The sequence below is a fragment of the Octopus bimaculoides genome, chromosome 16, assembly GCF_046866305.1.
Source record: "Octopus bimaculoides isolate indiv1 chromosome 16, ASM4686630v1, whole genome shotgun sequence".
Lineage (NCBI taxonomy): Eukaryota > Metazoa > Mollusca > Cephalopoda > Octopoda > Octopodidae > Octopus > Octopus bimaculoides.
Genome location: NC_142943.1, coordinates 45,003,116 through 45,016,824, shown reverse-complemented (window position 1 = coordinate 45,016,824; position 13,709 = coordinate 45,003,116). Strand labels below are relative to the sequence as shown.

At 37.1% G+C, this 13,709-nt stretch overlaps 1 protein-coding gene across 9 annotated transcripts in view; it reads right to left on the bottom strand.

Moving 5' to 3' along the window:
- The window catches only part of LOC106868966 (uncharacterized), a 180,308-nt gene that overhangs the window by 34,032 nt on the left and 132,567 nt on the right, over positions 1–13,709 (bottom strand). For all 9 annotated transcript variants that reach the window (XM_014914441.3, XM_089364545.1, XM_014914442.3 and 6 more), the window contains one exon: positions 10,829–10,966. In XM_014914441.3, the coding sequence (XP_014769927.1) occupies positions 10,829–10,923 (95 nt within the window). In that variant the 5' untranslated portion in view covers positions 10,924–10,966. The remainder of the gene's footprint in view (positions 1–10,828; positions 10,967–13,709) is intronic.

Genomic DNA, 13,709 nt, shown 5'->3' with positions numbered 1-13,709 from the left:
ATTAGCATAAGTGTTTGTCTCTTTCTTTCTCTCTTTCTCTCTCCCCCTCCCTACCCACACCTTTGTTTCCTCTTTCCCCTACCCAATTCTTCAATGCCAGCCAAATGTCCACATCCTTTCATCACTAGTTCTCAGAGGAACCAGAATCCAAAATTTACCATTCAACCATGAAGATGATGGATGGCTTGGAGATAGGTAGACAGATAAATAGATATTACATTATATATACATATATATATATATATATATATATATATATATATATATATATATATATATATATATATATGAGAGAGAGAGAAAGAGAAAGAGAGAGAAAGAGAAAGAGAAAGAGAGAGAGAGAGAGGACAGATAGACAGTAGACAAACACTAAAAGGAAGAGAGACAGTATGTATGTATATCAATAGAAAATCAGATGAAGCAAGACAGAAGAATTAAAGAACAAAAATACGTCAGAATAAGATATTAAATGAATAGAAGAATAGAAGAAAACATCAAGGAACTCTTAAAGAAGTAATATTAACCATTAACAAAGTTTGGCTTTTTCAAAACAATAAATACTTTTATATTTGTGTCTGTTTTAACAGACATTAGTCACACACTATACATACATTACATATACTGGAATGTGTGTGTGTGTGTGTGTGATCCTATTACACACTTCTTAGAACATTCCTTCTCTCTCTCATATACACACTCAGCCACACATATACCAGTGAAATGCATGTATACATGCAGTGGCATGTGTGTGTGTGTATGTGTGCATGCGCACACACACACATGCACAAACACACACATACACACACACACACAAGAGTGGGCTGAAAAGTTCATAGGCTGACTATGAAGGAGTGATGTTAGAGCTCTGAAATCTTGAATGCATTAATTTCAACCCTTCTTATTAATGACCATATTGTTTCTCTCCAGGCAAACTGACATTTGACAGTTCAAAGAAAACTTCAAAAGTAACTAGAAGTGACTTCTTTTGAAAATGGACAAAATTTGGCATCATGATATTTCAACCTATGAACTTTTCTGCCAACCCTCATGTGTGTGTGTGTGTGTGTGTGTGTGTGTGTGTGTGTGTGGGTGTGGGTGTGTGTGTGTGTGTGTGTACACTTATGAGTACATTATATGTATCTGTATGAGTGTTTGTAATATCATTTTGCACCCATCTTCTATGCTGGCAGGAGTTGGATGGTTCAAAAGGATCTGGCCAATCAGAACTGTGTCATGAAAGTATGTATACATACATATACACATTTACATAATTTATGTATAAATGTGCATACACTATGTGTATGTCTGTATATATATATATATATATATATGCGCTTAAATATATATATATATATCCCCATCATTTGACATGTTTTCCATGATAGCATAGGTTAGCTGGTTCAAAAAGAGCTGGCAAATGAGAAGACTGCACCAAACTCCAATGTCTACTTTGGTATAGTTTCTATGACTGGATAACCATCTTAATGCCAGACAGACACTTCGCAGAATGTACTGGATGCTTTAAAAAAATTTTTTACATGGAGCCCGCACTTGTGAGGTCACCAAGTAACTCACAAGACAAGACTCCTCAATTCAGGTGGGAAGTAGTATTAAGGGAGGTGACTTTATAATGCATAAGGGGAGGTTAAAGTACAAGGGGATAAGAAAGGTGTTTTGCTGTAGGGAGAGATATGGTTACCACAGTTGGGAAGGAAAAAAGACAGTAGTAAAGCTGCATCAAGGTTCACTATGAAGGTAAAGCTGTGTCAAGGTTATCTGTCAAGTTACAGAAAAGTAAATATGAGTGATATGGGTAGGTAAGTCAGTTTGTGGGAGTGTGAAAGAGCATGCAGATGGCTAGGGATGGGGAGAGAGAAATGCAGTTTGTGGTGAATGAACTGGAGGCACACACGCATATACATATTATATGTACATCATATATACACAGACATATTATATCTTTCATTCGAAATGATCATATTCATGTGTTAAAATTCTTTTATATCTCAATATCTCTTCTCCATTTTTTAACATACTTGTTGAGTTTCTATGGAATACTTTTCCATAAATTCTCATAACACACTATATATATATATATATATATATATACATACATATTTCAGGCTTCTTTCAGTTTCCACCTACCAAATCTACTCACAAGGCATTGGTTGGCTTGGAGCTATAGCAGAGACACTTGCCCAAGGTGTCATGCAGTGGGACTGAGCTTGTATCCATATGGTTGAGAAGCAAGATTGTTACACATAGCCATACCCAAAGCTCTACATTATATACTTCATCATCATCATCATCCACTTGTCCAGGCTTGCATGTGTTAGATAGAATTTGCTGAAGATTTTCTTCAGCCGGATGCCCTTCCTGTCACTAATCTATACCTGTTTCCAGGCAAGCTAATAATATTCCATCATGACCGAACATGTTTTTCATGGAAGACTGAGAATGAACAAGATTGTTTGCCTGACAGTGATGCTTGTTTACAACCAACACATGCTGTTAAGACAAACACACACAGCAACATACACACATGGTATACAGTGTGGGATTGAACATAAGGACCACATGGTTAGGAAACAAGCTTCTTAACAACACAGCTACGCCTATATATATATATATATATATATATATATATATATATATATATATATACACATCCACACACACACACATATATACATGTGTGTACACATGCAAACACAAAAGCAGATGAGAGAGAGAACTCAGTGTAAATCCAGAAATATATTCACAGGACAAACATTCAATAAAATAACTGATTTTACTCACACTTTAGAAAGTTTCCATTGAATTAACAACCTCATCAGTGAAAAGAATGACAGAAATATATTCACCTATTCAAAGCAATTCCATTAACTGTTTTGTCATTTTTTGGTAAAATAGACTCTACCAGAGAATGGAAGTGTCATGAATACACCAACATTTTTGTCATTAAATATCATTTCTTTTCACTGATGAGATAGTTAATCTATTCAAAAGTGAAAAGCTACATTTATATCAAGTTTCACATTCTGTGCATGTATTATAAATTCTAAAGATAAAGGAAGTCATTGTAGAAGACATACGACTCTAAGGAATTCTTGAGTCATTCAATGGAAGTCCAATGTATAACATGGAAAACAGACATAAAATGATAATGATGATATACAGACATACCAATATATATATATATATATATATATATATGCATACACACACACACACACACACACACACACACACATATGTGCATATATGTGTTTGTGCAGAAATGTGTTTGTGCATATATATATATAAATATATATATATATACATACTTAAATACACACATACAAAAATCAATAAAGAAAAGCAAAATTTTTTTTTTTAATGAATTGTTAAGATAAAGGAATCCATTGCATGAAAAGTGTAACTCCAGGGAATTGATGAAATGGTGAAAGTAAAGCATAAAGGAATTGGTCAATGTAAGGAGCAGAAGAAAACACCAGAATGGTTTAGCTTAAAGCACTTCAAAAGAGAAGTGGGTCAAAAGAAGGAAGAATTCCATGACTCAGACATAACAACCAAACCTACTGCTATAGATATGATGAAGTCCTACAACTTGAAGGCTGGGGTAGTGAGCTATTGGTGTCTTGATTCTAATAAGTCCAAATCCTTACTACAAGCAATCATCATCATTATTTAACATCCACATTTCAATGCTTGCACAAGTCAGATGGAAACAAGTGAAGGTTCATGACAGCAAAGGTATCTGGCCATAGAAAAATCTGTTTCCAAGCAAAGTAATATTTTCCTGTAGCTAAGCATTTTTCACAGAAGGCAAGAAATGAAGAGCCTTACATGACAATGAACTCATTTACAACTATCATGTGATGTCAAGGCAAGAGCATACATAATCAAATGCACACACACAACAGGCTTCTTTCAGTTTCTGTCTACTAAAGCCACTCACAAAGCTGTGGTTACCATAGAGATATTGTAGAAGATGCTTGCCCAAAGTACAGTACAGTGAAACTGAACCCAAGATCACATGGCTGGCCAGCTATACCTACATCTAAACCGTTAATAAATTTCACAAGGTTTTGAAGTAGGAATGGGCAATCTACAGCTCTTTGTCGTTTTTCCCTTTTTATAGCATACATCATATTTCTAGATTGTTCATTTAACACCCATTAATCCCTAATAGTATGGTACTATATCCTTGAGCTGATCAAAGTCTTGTGAGTGGAATTGGTAGATGGAAACTGAAAGAAGCTCGTTGTGTGTGTGTGTGTGTTTGTCCTCCGCCACTGCTTGACAAATGGTGCTGGTGTGTTTATATCCTTGTAACTAAGCAGTCCAGCAAAAGAGACTGTGAGAATAATTACAAGGTTTAAAAAAGAAAATAAGTACTAGAGTCAATTAGTTTGATAAAAATTAATCAAGGCATTGCCCCAGCATGGCCACAGTCTAATGACTGAAACAAGTAAAAGATAAAAGGTATTTATGTTAAAATATACTGCATCTGTTTCCATTAATTTTGAAAATAATACTGAATTTAGTAGAACGGTCATTATTAGGCTGTTATTTGGAATATAAATTAACATGAAATTTCAATTTAAAACAAAAAAAATTACTTCATAGAACCAGGGGTTGTTTCAGGCAGACTGGTATAAAAAGGATTAATGTGTTGTCTTTTTCCTTTTGTATGTTTACCATATTTTTTCCTTTTTATAAAGAATATGATTTGAGGTAATTTGGCTTTTATTTCTAGTTGGTTGATTGACTACACAGAGGCACCTTTATCAGCCCATAAGACCTTCCTTTTATATCATAATGCAAACAGCCCAGGAGTTAGAGTGTTAGGCTTACAGTCATAAGTTTGATAGTTCAATTCCTATGTCCTTGAGCAAGGTACTTTATTTCATGTTATGCCAGTCTCTCAGCTGTAAATGAGTACCAGCCTAGTGTGGGTACAGTCTTCTTTTTCTTCAGCTGTCACATTCTCAATACTGCAGAAGCACAAAGGGGAGATGGCCAAAATGATGTCTATATGTGCTCATAACTGCACAGAGTCAATAAAACAACAAAAGCTAGGTACATGTTATGTCTGTTGTACTTGTTTCTAGGTGATGTATATGATTGGGTTATATCATAGTTGTAAAATGTTGTGCTGAAAGGACAAAAGTAAAAATAAACAAATATCTTGGGCAAGTGTATTTTATTATAGTCTTGGGCCAACCAGTACCTTGTGAGTGAATGGTAGATGAAAACTGAAAGAAGCTTGTCACACACACACACACACACACACACACACACACACACACACACACAAGTCTGTATGTGTGTGTGTGTGTGTGTGTGTTTATTTGTCCCTTACCACTGCTTGACAGCTGGTGTTGGTTTGTTTACATCACTGGGCAGTTTAACAAAAGAGTGGTGACACATAAAAAGCACCTTTTGAGCGTTGGGCCTTACAGAAGCAATATGGCCAATGCTGGTGTCGTGGAACGAGCAACCGTGCCAGTAACACGTGATTGAGTGCTAGGCCTCACGGAGGCAATGACAAATGACAAAGACCTTTGGCAATATGTTGTGCTTGAAAAGGAAGATCCGTCAAGCCAAGTGAGATCATAGTCATGGCAGATACTGGTGTCATGCAACTGGCACCAGTGCGAATGGCATGCAAAGGCACCCATTACACTCTCAGAGTGGTTGGCATTAGGAAGGACATCCAGCTGTAGAAACCATGCCAAATCAGACTGGAACCTGGCGCAGTCCCTCAGCTTACCAATCCTGGTCAAACCGTCCAACCCATGCCTGCATGGGTAACAGTCGTTAAATGATGATGATGACGATGATGATGACTGATAGAATAGGTACCAGACCGAAAATAAATACTGAAGTCAATTTGTTGAACCAAACCCTTCAAAGCTGCATTCCACTAACTAAAGCAAGTAATCCAAGTATACAAAACAAAGAATAATAATAAACACGACATCAGCTAATGACATATTTGAGAAAGCACGAGGTCTACCCAGTTTAAAAAGTCAAGATCATGCTTAGGCGGTGGTGGTTTTAGTAATAACAGCAAGGGTGACAATTGTGCATGTGGTGGTGGGGTGCCCACATTTAGTTGAGTACTGACTTCATGATATTATGTTAGTTGGAGGTCAAATAAGGTTGGTCAGTAGCAGCAGAAATTTCAGAGCTGAGAGAGAAACTGGTAAGATCATAGTGTCTACTTACTGCAATTATTTAAAACACCTGCTTTAAGGAAGAAACAACGTTATGAACAAATAATATAGAGAGGTTAATGAGATTGACATTGTTCATCAGACCCCACCAGAGTGTGAAAGGTCACACAGACCTAGGAATGCTGAATCAGTGTGTGGGATGTAGTTTGCAAAGATTAACTGATAGGTACAGAGAGGTATGGAGCTTTGATGGCCACTACATGTGTATTTGTATTGGCAAGGATCGAGCATGTTAGAGCTTATAACAACAACAAATAACAAACTATGCCCTTTGTTGTTTGAATCAAGCAGACCTATGATCAAAAGAATTCTAGCCATAACATCACATTGTGACCATCCCATTTTTATTTCCTTTTTTTGTGCAGGGGAAGAGGTGCAGAAATGTTGTATTTAATGTATCTCTGTCTTTTAAGATGGAAGGGTGTGGAATTACACTGAGATTTAGCTGCCATTTCTGGAGGTTTGAGTGTCCATACAGAGGCTTAATCTTTGCCTTGTCTTCTTTGTTGTTGTTGTAATTTAAATACGAGTGTATGCAGATGCGTGCATACATATGTATGCAGACACACAAGCACATGCACAAACTACAAATGTACACATGCATACATACATATTACGGACTCTCCTGTCATAGATGATAGATGAGGGTTCTGCAATTTCTTGCTGAACAACCTCCTGCACAGATGATTTGTTTACAGCGATCAAATGTCTATGCTCTACATTAGCTCACTCCTTCCAAATTGCCACTGCCTGTTCAGATACATCAGATGTCAAAGTGATCACAGGGTAACATGAGATGAAGAGTTTTGCTCAAGAACACAATGCATCACCTGGTCCAGGAATCAAAACCACAATCTCGTGATCACCAAACCCTGACCACTAGGCCCTGTGCCCTTACACACCCACACATGCACATGACAGGCTCTTTCCAGTTTCTATCTATCAAATCCATTTACAACAATTTGGTCAGCTTTGGAGTTGCAATAGAAGACACTTGCTCAAGGTGTCATGAAGTTGGAGTGAATATGAGAGCACATGGTTGGCAAGCAAGATTCTTAAATGACACAGCCACAAAAAAGAAAAGAGAAAACCACATAAGCTACAATATATATGTGTGTGTGTGTGTGTGTGTGTGTGTGGATAGAGATATAGTAATGTGACAGCTGTAAAATATATTGGTTTCAAATTGTGGTACAAGGCCAGCAGTTTAGGGAGAGGAGGTAAGTCGATTACATTGACCTCAGTGCTTGAATGGTACTTATTTTATCAACCCTAAAAGGATGAAAGGCAAAGTCAACCTCAGCAGAATTTGAACTCAGAATGTAAAAATAGACAAAATGCTGCTAAGCATTTGACCGGCATGCTGGCAATTCTGCCATCTCACTCACTTTAGAGCTGTAAAATACATTAAAAGTATATTTTAACACAAAACAAACATTTACTGATATAGAACTCAATGCACTGGACAAAGTGTGTGCACACACATGCACACTCACACACACATACACGGAAAGCATGCAGAGACACAGCACAGCAAGAAGATGAGGGTGTATTTGGTGAATAATGGAATTGTCTGTGAATGACTAATCTAAGACTGCACACAGAACACATTTTATGGATTGGAACAAAGCTTTTATGGAGACACAAACAAAACATGAAAGAATATCAAACTTCACTTTTAATTCTTTTGTGTGTCCTTTGTGACTAAAATAGGTTTTATGTCAGGTGTCTATGTATGTATGTATGTATGTATGTATGTATGTATGTGTGCGCATGGGTGTGTGTATGTGTTATATATATATATATATATAAACACAAAAGTAAATATGCATTTGTATGCACCTGCAAGTATGTTATGAAGTATGTTGTTTATGTCAGCACACACACATATGTATGTGAACTGTAGTGAATAGCATAAATACAAATAGTGATAGGGTACATATTTGATATGAGTCCCCAAATGCGAAGAGTTCCACCTAGGGGCCAATCAAAGACCCTACAGATCCAGGACTACACTGACTAACAAAGGTTAATGCCTTCTCCATCCCATCACTCTTTTGGCTATGAATAAACTCATTCATTTAGCTCATGTTTGCCCTTCATACTCAGAGTTATCCTTCAACAAAAATACTTCAGAGCAGTATCTCCCTCTAAACTCTCACTCTCCACTCCAAGTGGAAATTGAAAAAGTTGATAAAAGCTGATAAGGGGCTAACTAAAGGAGTGTGTATGTCCTCAGTCTTTTTTCAGTCACATCCACCAATTAATCTCTTTTACTATCACATCCAGATAGAGGAAAATTGCCTGCCCTTTCTGGACAAAAGGAGCCAGTGAGATTATCTCTAAGAAGGACCTAAATATATACAACAACAGTTGCTTCACAAAACTCTACAAGTCAACAATGCTTGTATGCTGAATGAGTTCATGCCATGCAGCTAATGGCACTTCATTGCCTGTAGTGTTTATCTCAAAGCAGCAATGCCTCCCCTATTCCCCATAACATTGCTACTTCAAGGATTCTGGACATTGTCTATAGTCCCCAAACTGAAAATTCTCTGGAACAGACCAGCCAGTTGATTCGTCCCCACCCACTTTTCCAAGTATGTTGTCACTCTTTCCCATCATTAGTTCTTGGTTAAAATGCCAACAAGGAAGTCCCACTAGTCACACTACCTGACTGAAAGAAGACTGTGAGCATTTGGCCAGATAGTCAGTCTTGATCCTCATTCAATCTAGGACTGTAACCCCAAAGATGTGAACTTTTTAGAATAAAAATGTGCCAAAGAGCAACTGCATATGCTCTTCATCCAGAAATTTCTGTAGGTGCTACAGCGATGGTGTATGTCTGTATGTCATCAGTCACAGAATGCTGAACTCTTAGCAGAGATAGTGTTGACAGCACATGGACTGTTTGACAGTGGAACATGTCTCTTATACAAGAAACAATAGCACACATTCTAATCTAATCAGGTGAAATAATTATATCAGTGTTTGGTTCATCAGTTAATCTACCTGTGATACCACAGCATCTCTTATGTGTCCATAGTTTACACTAGGTGCAGCAAATGGTATTTCTTCCAACTCTTTTACTACATATGGAGCAAGGCCATTTATCTGATGGACAGAAAGTTTTATCTTCTTTCTTACTAACAACCATTTTTGTCACAGCTTGGTTAACTTTAAGGCCCTTTGATTTCAGGTTTTGTTTCCATACATGGAATTTCTTCTCCAATTCTACTAAAGATTTTGCAATAAGAGCAAGGTCATCAGCAAATAGCAGTTCCCACGGGCACCCTGTTTTGAATTCCTCTGTTATGGCCTGGAGGATTATAATGAAAAAGAGTGGGCTGAAAACTGAGCCCTGGTGAACCCCTACCTGAACACTAAATTCATCACTGTATTCATGGCCAACTCTCACCTTACTGACAGCACCACTGCACATAGCTTGGACAGCTCTAACAAGCCACTCCTCTACTCATAACTTCCTTAGAGACCACCATATCAGAGAGAGGGGAACTCGGTCAAAATTTTCTCCAAGTCGACAAAAGCTAAGTACAATGGCTTACTTTTGACCAAGTACTTTTCCTGCAGCTGTCTCACTAGGAAGATAGCATATGTGGTACTCTTCCCAAATACAAATCCAAACTGCATCTCATCTAGTTTAATTCTATTTCTAATCAATTGAGCTATAACCCTCTCAGTAATTTTCATGACTTCGTCGAGCAGTTTAATACCTCTGTAGGTGTTTCTATCTAAGGTATCACCTTTACCTTTGTACTTGTAGCAGCTAATTATAATGCTACTACATCAGTCATTGGGGATGGTGCCTTCCTATATAACCTGATTAACTATACAGGTGACTATGCTGTATCCTACGCCACTGGAAATTTTAATCATTTCGGCAGTGATTCCTGATGTATATACAGGGTGTCCCAAAAAGATGTACTCACTCTTTGACAGACGATTACTAATGCATTGCTTTTTTTTTTATTTCTAAATGACAATAAATAATCGTTTCTACAACAATTTATTTTCCTGAATTTAATTTAACTTTTTAGGATTGTATGTATATCAATAAACATCTACTTGAACACAAAATGCATGAGTACTGGGAAGTCAAAGAGTTAGTACATCTTTTTGGGACACCCTGTATATATATATATTATCATTTAATGACAGTATAAAGGTACAAGCTAATAGATTCTTGCTTTGGAGACACAGGTCTAGGCAGGTTTTTATAACACACCTTGTATGTATGTATATATATGTGTGCGCGCGCGTCTGTGTGTGTGTGCGTGTGCATGTGCGTGTGTGTGTGTGTGTGTGTGTGTGTTCCTCTTTATCTTGACATCACACAATGGTTGTTTGTAAACAAGTACCAGCATCATACAAGAAGTGTTCTTTGTTTATAGCCTGCTACGAAAACATGTCTAGTCATGGGGAAATATCATTTCACTTGAAATCAGGTAAGTGTTGGTGACAGCTGTAGAAAATTTACTTTGATGAATTCCATCTGACCCATGCAAGCATGAAAAAGTGGATGTTAAAACGATGATTATGATGATAAATAATAAAAATCTTACCATAGATTTTCCTCTTCATCAATGAGTTGGCTATGTTTGCTGCCAATGGACTTGGATTTTATAACTGGTACTCGACTCATTGTTAGAACAGGCATTCCATTCCTTAGTGCCTCTCAGCACAACAATACATCATTCTACCTGCAATAGGAAGAGAAAGAAGAATTGGTAAGATCAGTAAAAACTGGACAATTGGAAGAGGAGAGGCTGGACAATAAAACCGAAGAGTAATGTATGAATTTTGTGGATTATTAAATTTATGCTCTTCCACTTTGAGGTCAGCCTGATTAAATAAACATGTGATCAAAGACATTCCATGTGTGACCATCCCATTTTATAATATCAGAACAAATATTACCCAATATGTCCTGTATGTTTTAAGATAGCTTAAAATTTTGGTGGAAGAGGGCTAGCTGATTACATAAACCCTAGTGCTCAACTGGCACTTACTTTATTGCCTCTGAAAGAATGAAAGGTGAAGTTGACCTTGGCAGAATTCAGATTTAGAATGTAAATCCAGAAGAAATGCTGCTAAGCATTTTGTCCAGTGTGCTAATGATTCTGCTGGCTCATCATTCTAATAATAATCCTTTCTACTAGAGGTACAAGACCTGAAATTTTGAGGGAAGGGTAGTGGGTTAGATTGACCCTAAAAAAGATGAAAGGAAGAATCCATATTAGCAGAATTTGAACACAGAAAGTAAAGAGTGATGGAAAAAAATACTGCTCTAATGATTCTGCCAGCACAAATAATAATAATAATAATAATAATAATAATAATAATAATAATAATAATAATAATAATGATAAATGCTTTGATGCAGTACCAGGCACTGGCTCTCATGGCTGCTGATTGGAAGTGTTATCATGTACATGTTTTGTCTTAGTATAAAAGATGGGCTACAACAAATATTCTGCTCAAAACCACAGATTTGCTTGTCAGTTTGACTTTAACGAGTTGAGCATGTTCCTTGGTGGCTGATGATATGTGCATCTCTGATCATGAGCATTAGTAGTGGGGAAGCATCATAGCCATGTGTTGAGAGGGATTCTTTGAGGTTTGAATAATTCACCTCTGAAAACGTTGTTTTGTTCCACATCCTTAAACAAACATTATTCAGGGATGGGCTACTAGACCTGAAGTAAATTCCTTATCAGATGGGTGGCCATGATCGGTATACTGGGCTTCGTATATTTTACCCCGGTGTCACTTTGATGGCATGCACTGCTCTCTCACTCAATGATAATAATAATGCTTAACATTTCAAGTAATGAGATAAAAAGAAGAATTGAGAGGATAACTGGATATTTTTGATGAGAAAATGGAAAGCTCACACAGGCATACACATACATACTTACACAGGTATACACATCTAAACAGAAACACAAAAATACACATACAAAAATAAAATTGACAAAAAGAGAATCATAAATAAAAAAAAATAGTGATATTAATGAAACTAGGCATTTTAACACAGTCACACATACACCCACACAACACATACATACAATATATACATAGGTGACTGTCCTCTTGCAGCCCTTTTAGTCACCTTTTATAACATACATAGAAATACAGGCAAAGCTATTCTAAGACTGGAATATATACAGTGTCAAAAAGCATGTGTATCTATAACTTGCAACAAATATGACCAGGTAACAAGTACCTTGCTTCATTAATTGTTTTAGGTGCCTGAGTAGGTGTGAGCAGACATAAACATTCTGTTGGCCCTTCCAGCAGAATACTGAAGATGTGACAGCTGGTGGAAGAGAGAACTACACCAGCAATAGCATGATATGCTACCCAGTGCTCTGCTCAAAGACACAGGCTACACCATCTGGTCCTAACCACTAGGCCATATGCCCTCATGTATTTGGTCTCATACACAGTAATTTTTTCTTCTACTTATTATTAAGGTGGTGAGCTGGCAGAATTGTTAGAGCATCAGACATAATGCTTAGTGGCATTTCTTTCAGCTCTTTACATTCTGAATTCAAATTCTGCCAAGGTTGATTTTGCCTTCCATACTTCTGGGGTTGATAAAATAAGTACCAATCAAGCACTAGGGTCAATGTAATTAACAATCACCTTCTCCCAAGAAATCAAATTTCAAGCCTTGTGCATATAGTAAAAAGGATTATTATTATTATCATTACTGAGTGAGAGAGCAGTGCATGCTATCAAAGTGACACTGGGGTAAAATATACGAAGCCCAGTATACCCATCACGATTACCCATCAGATAAAAGTACACAAGGCACATGCATCACAACCATATGTGCATTACATGGTGATCTCATATCAAGATAAACAGCACATGACCTTGCAGGTGGGGCCCAGTTAGAATTTTCTTTAGGTTGAGTAAAATTCCTGAATAAAGTTTGTTTAAGCATGTTGAATGAAACACCCATGTTTCCAGAGGTGAATTATTCAAATCTCAAAGAATTCCTCTCAACACATGGCTATGATGCTCTCCCATACTATTGCTCATGATCAGAGACGCACATATCCCCAGCCACCAAGGAACATGCGCAAGTGGCTATGGTCAAACAACTGACAAGCAAATCTGTAGTATTGAGCAGAATATTTGTTGTAATCCGTCTTTTATACCAAGACAAAACATGTGCGTAATAACACTTCCAATCAGGGCATAATTATTATTATTATTATTAACACGGCAAGCAGACAGAATCATTAGAGCATTGGACAAAATGCGTAGCAACATATGCTCCAGTTCTTTACGTTCTGAGTGACATCCTGCCAATACTGACTTTGCAGTTCATCCTTTTGCAGTTGATAAAATAAAGTACCAGTCAAGTACTGGACTTGACATAATCAACTAAACCATTTCCCCTAAAATTACTGGCCTTGAGCCAAAATTTGA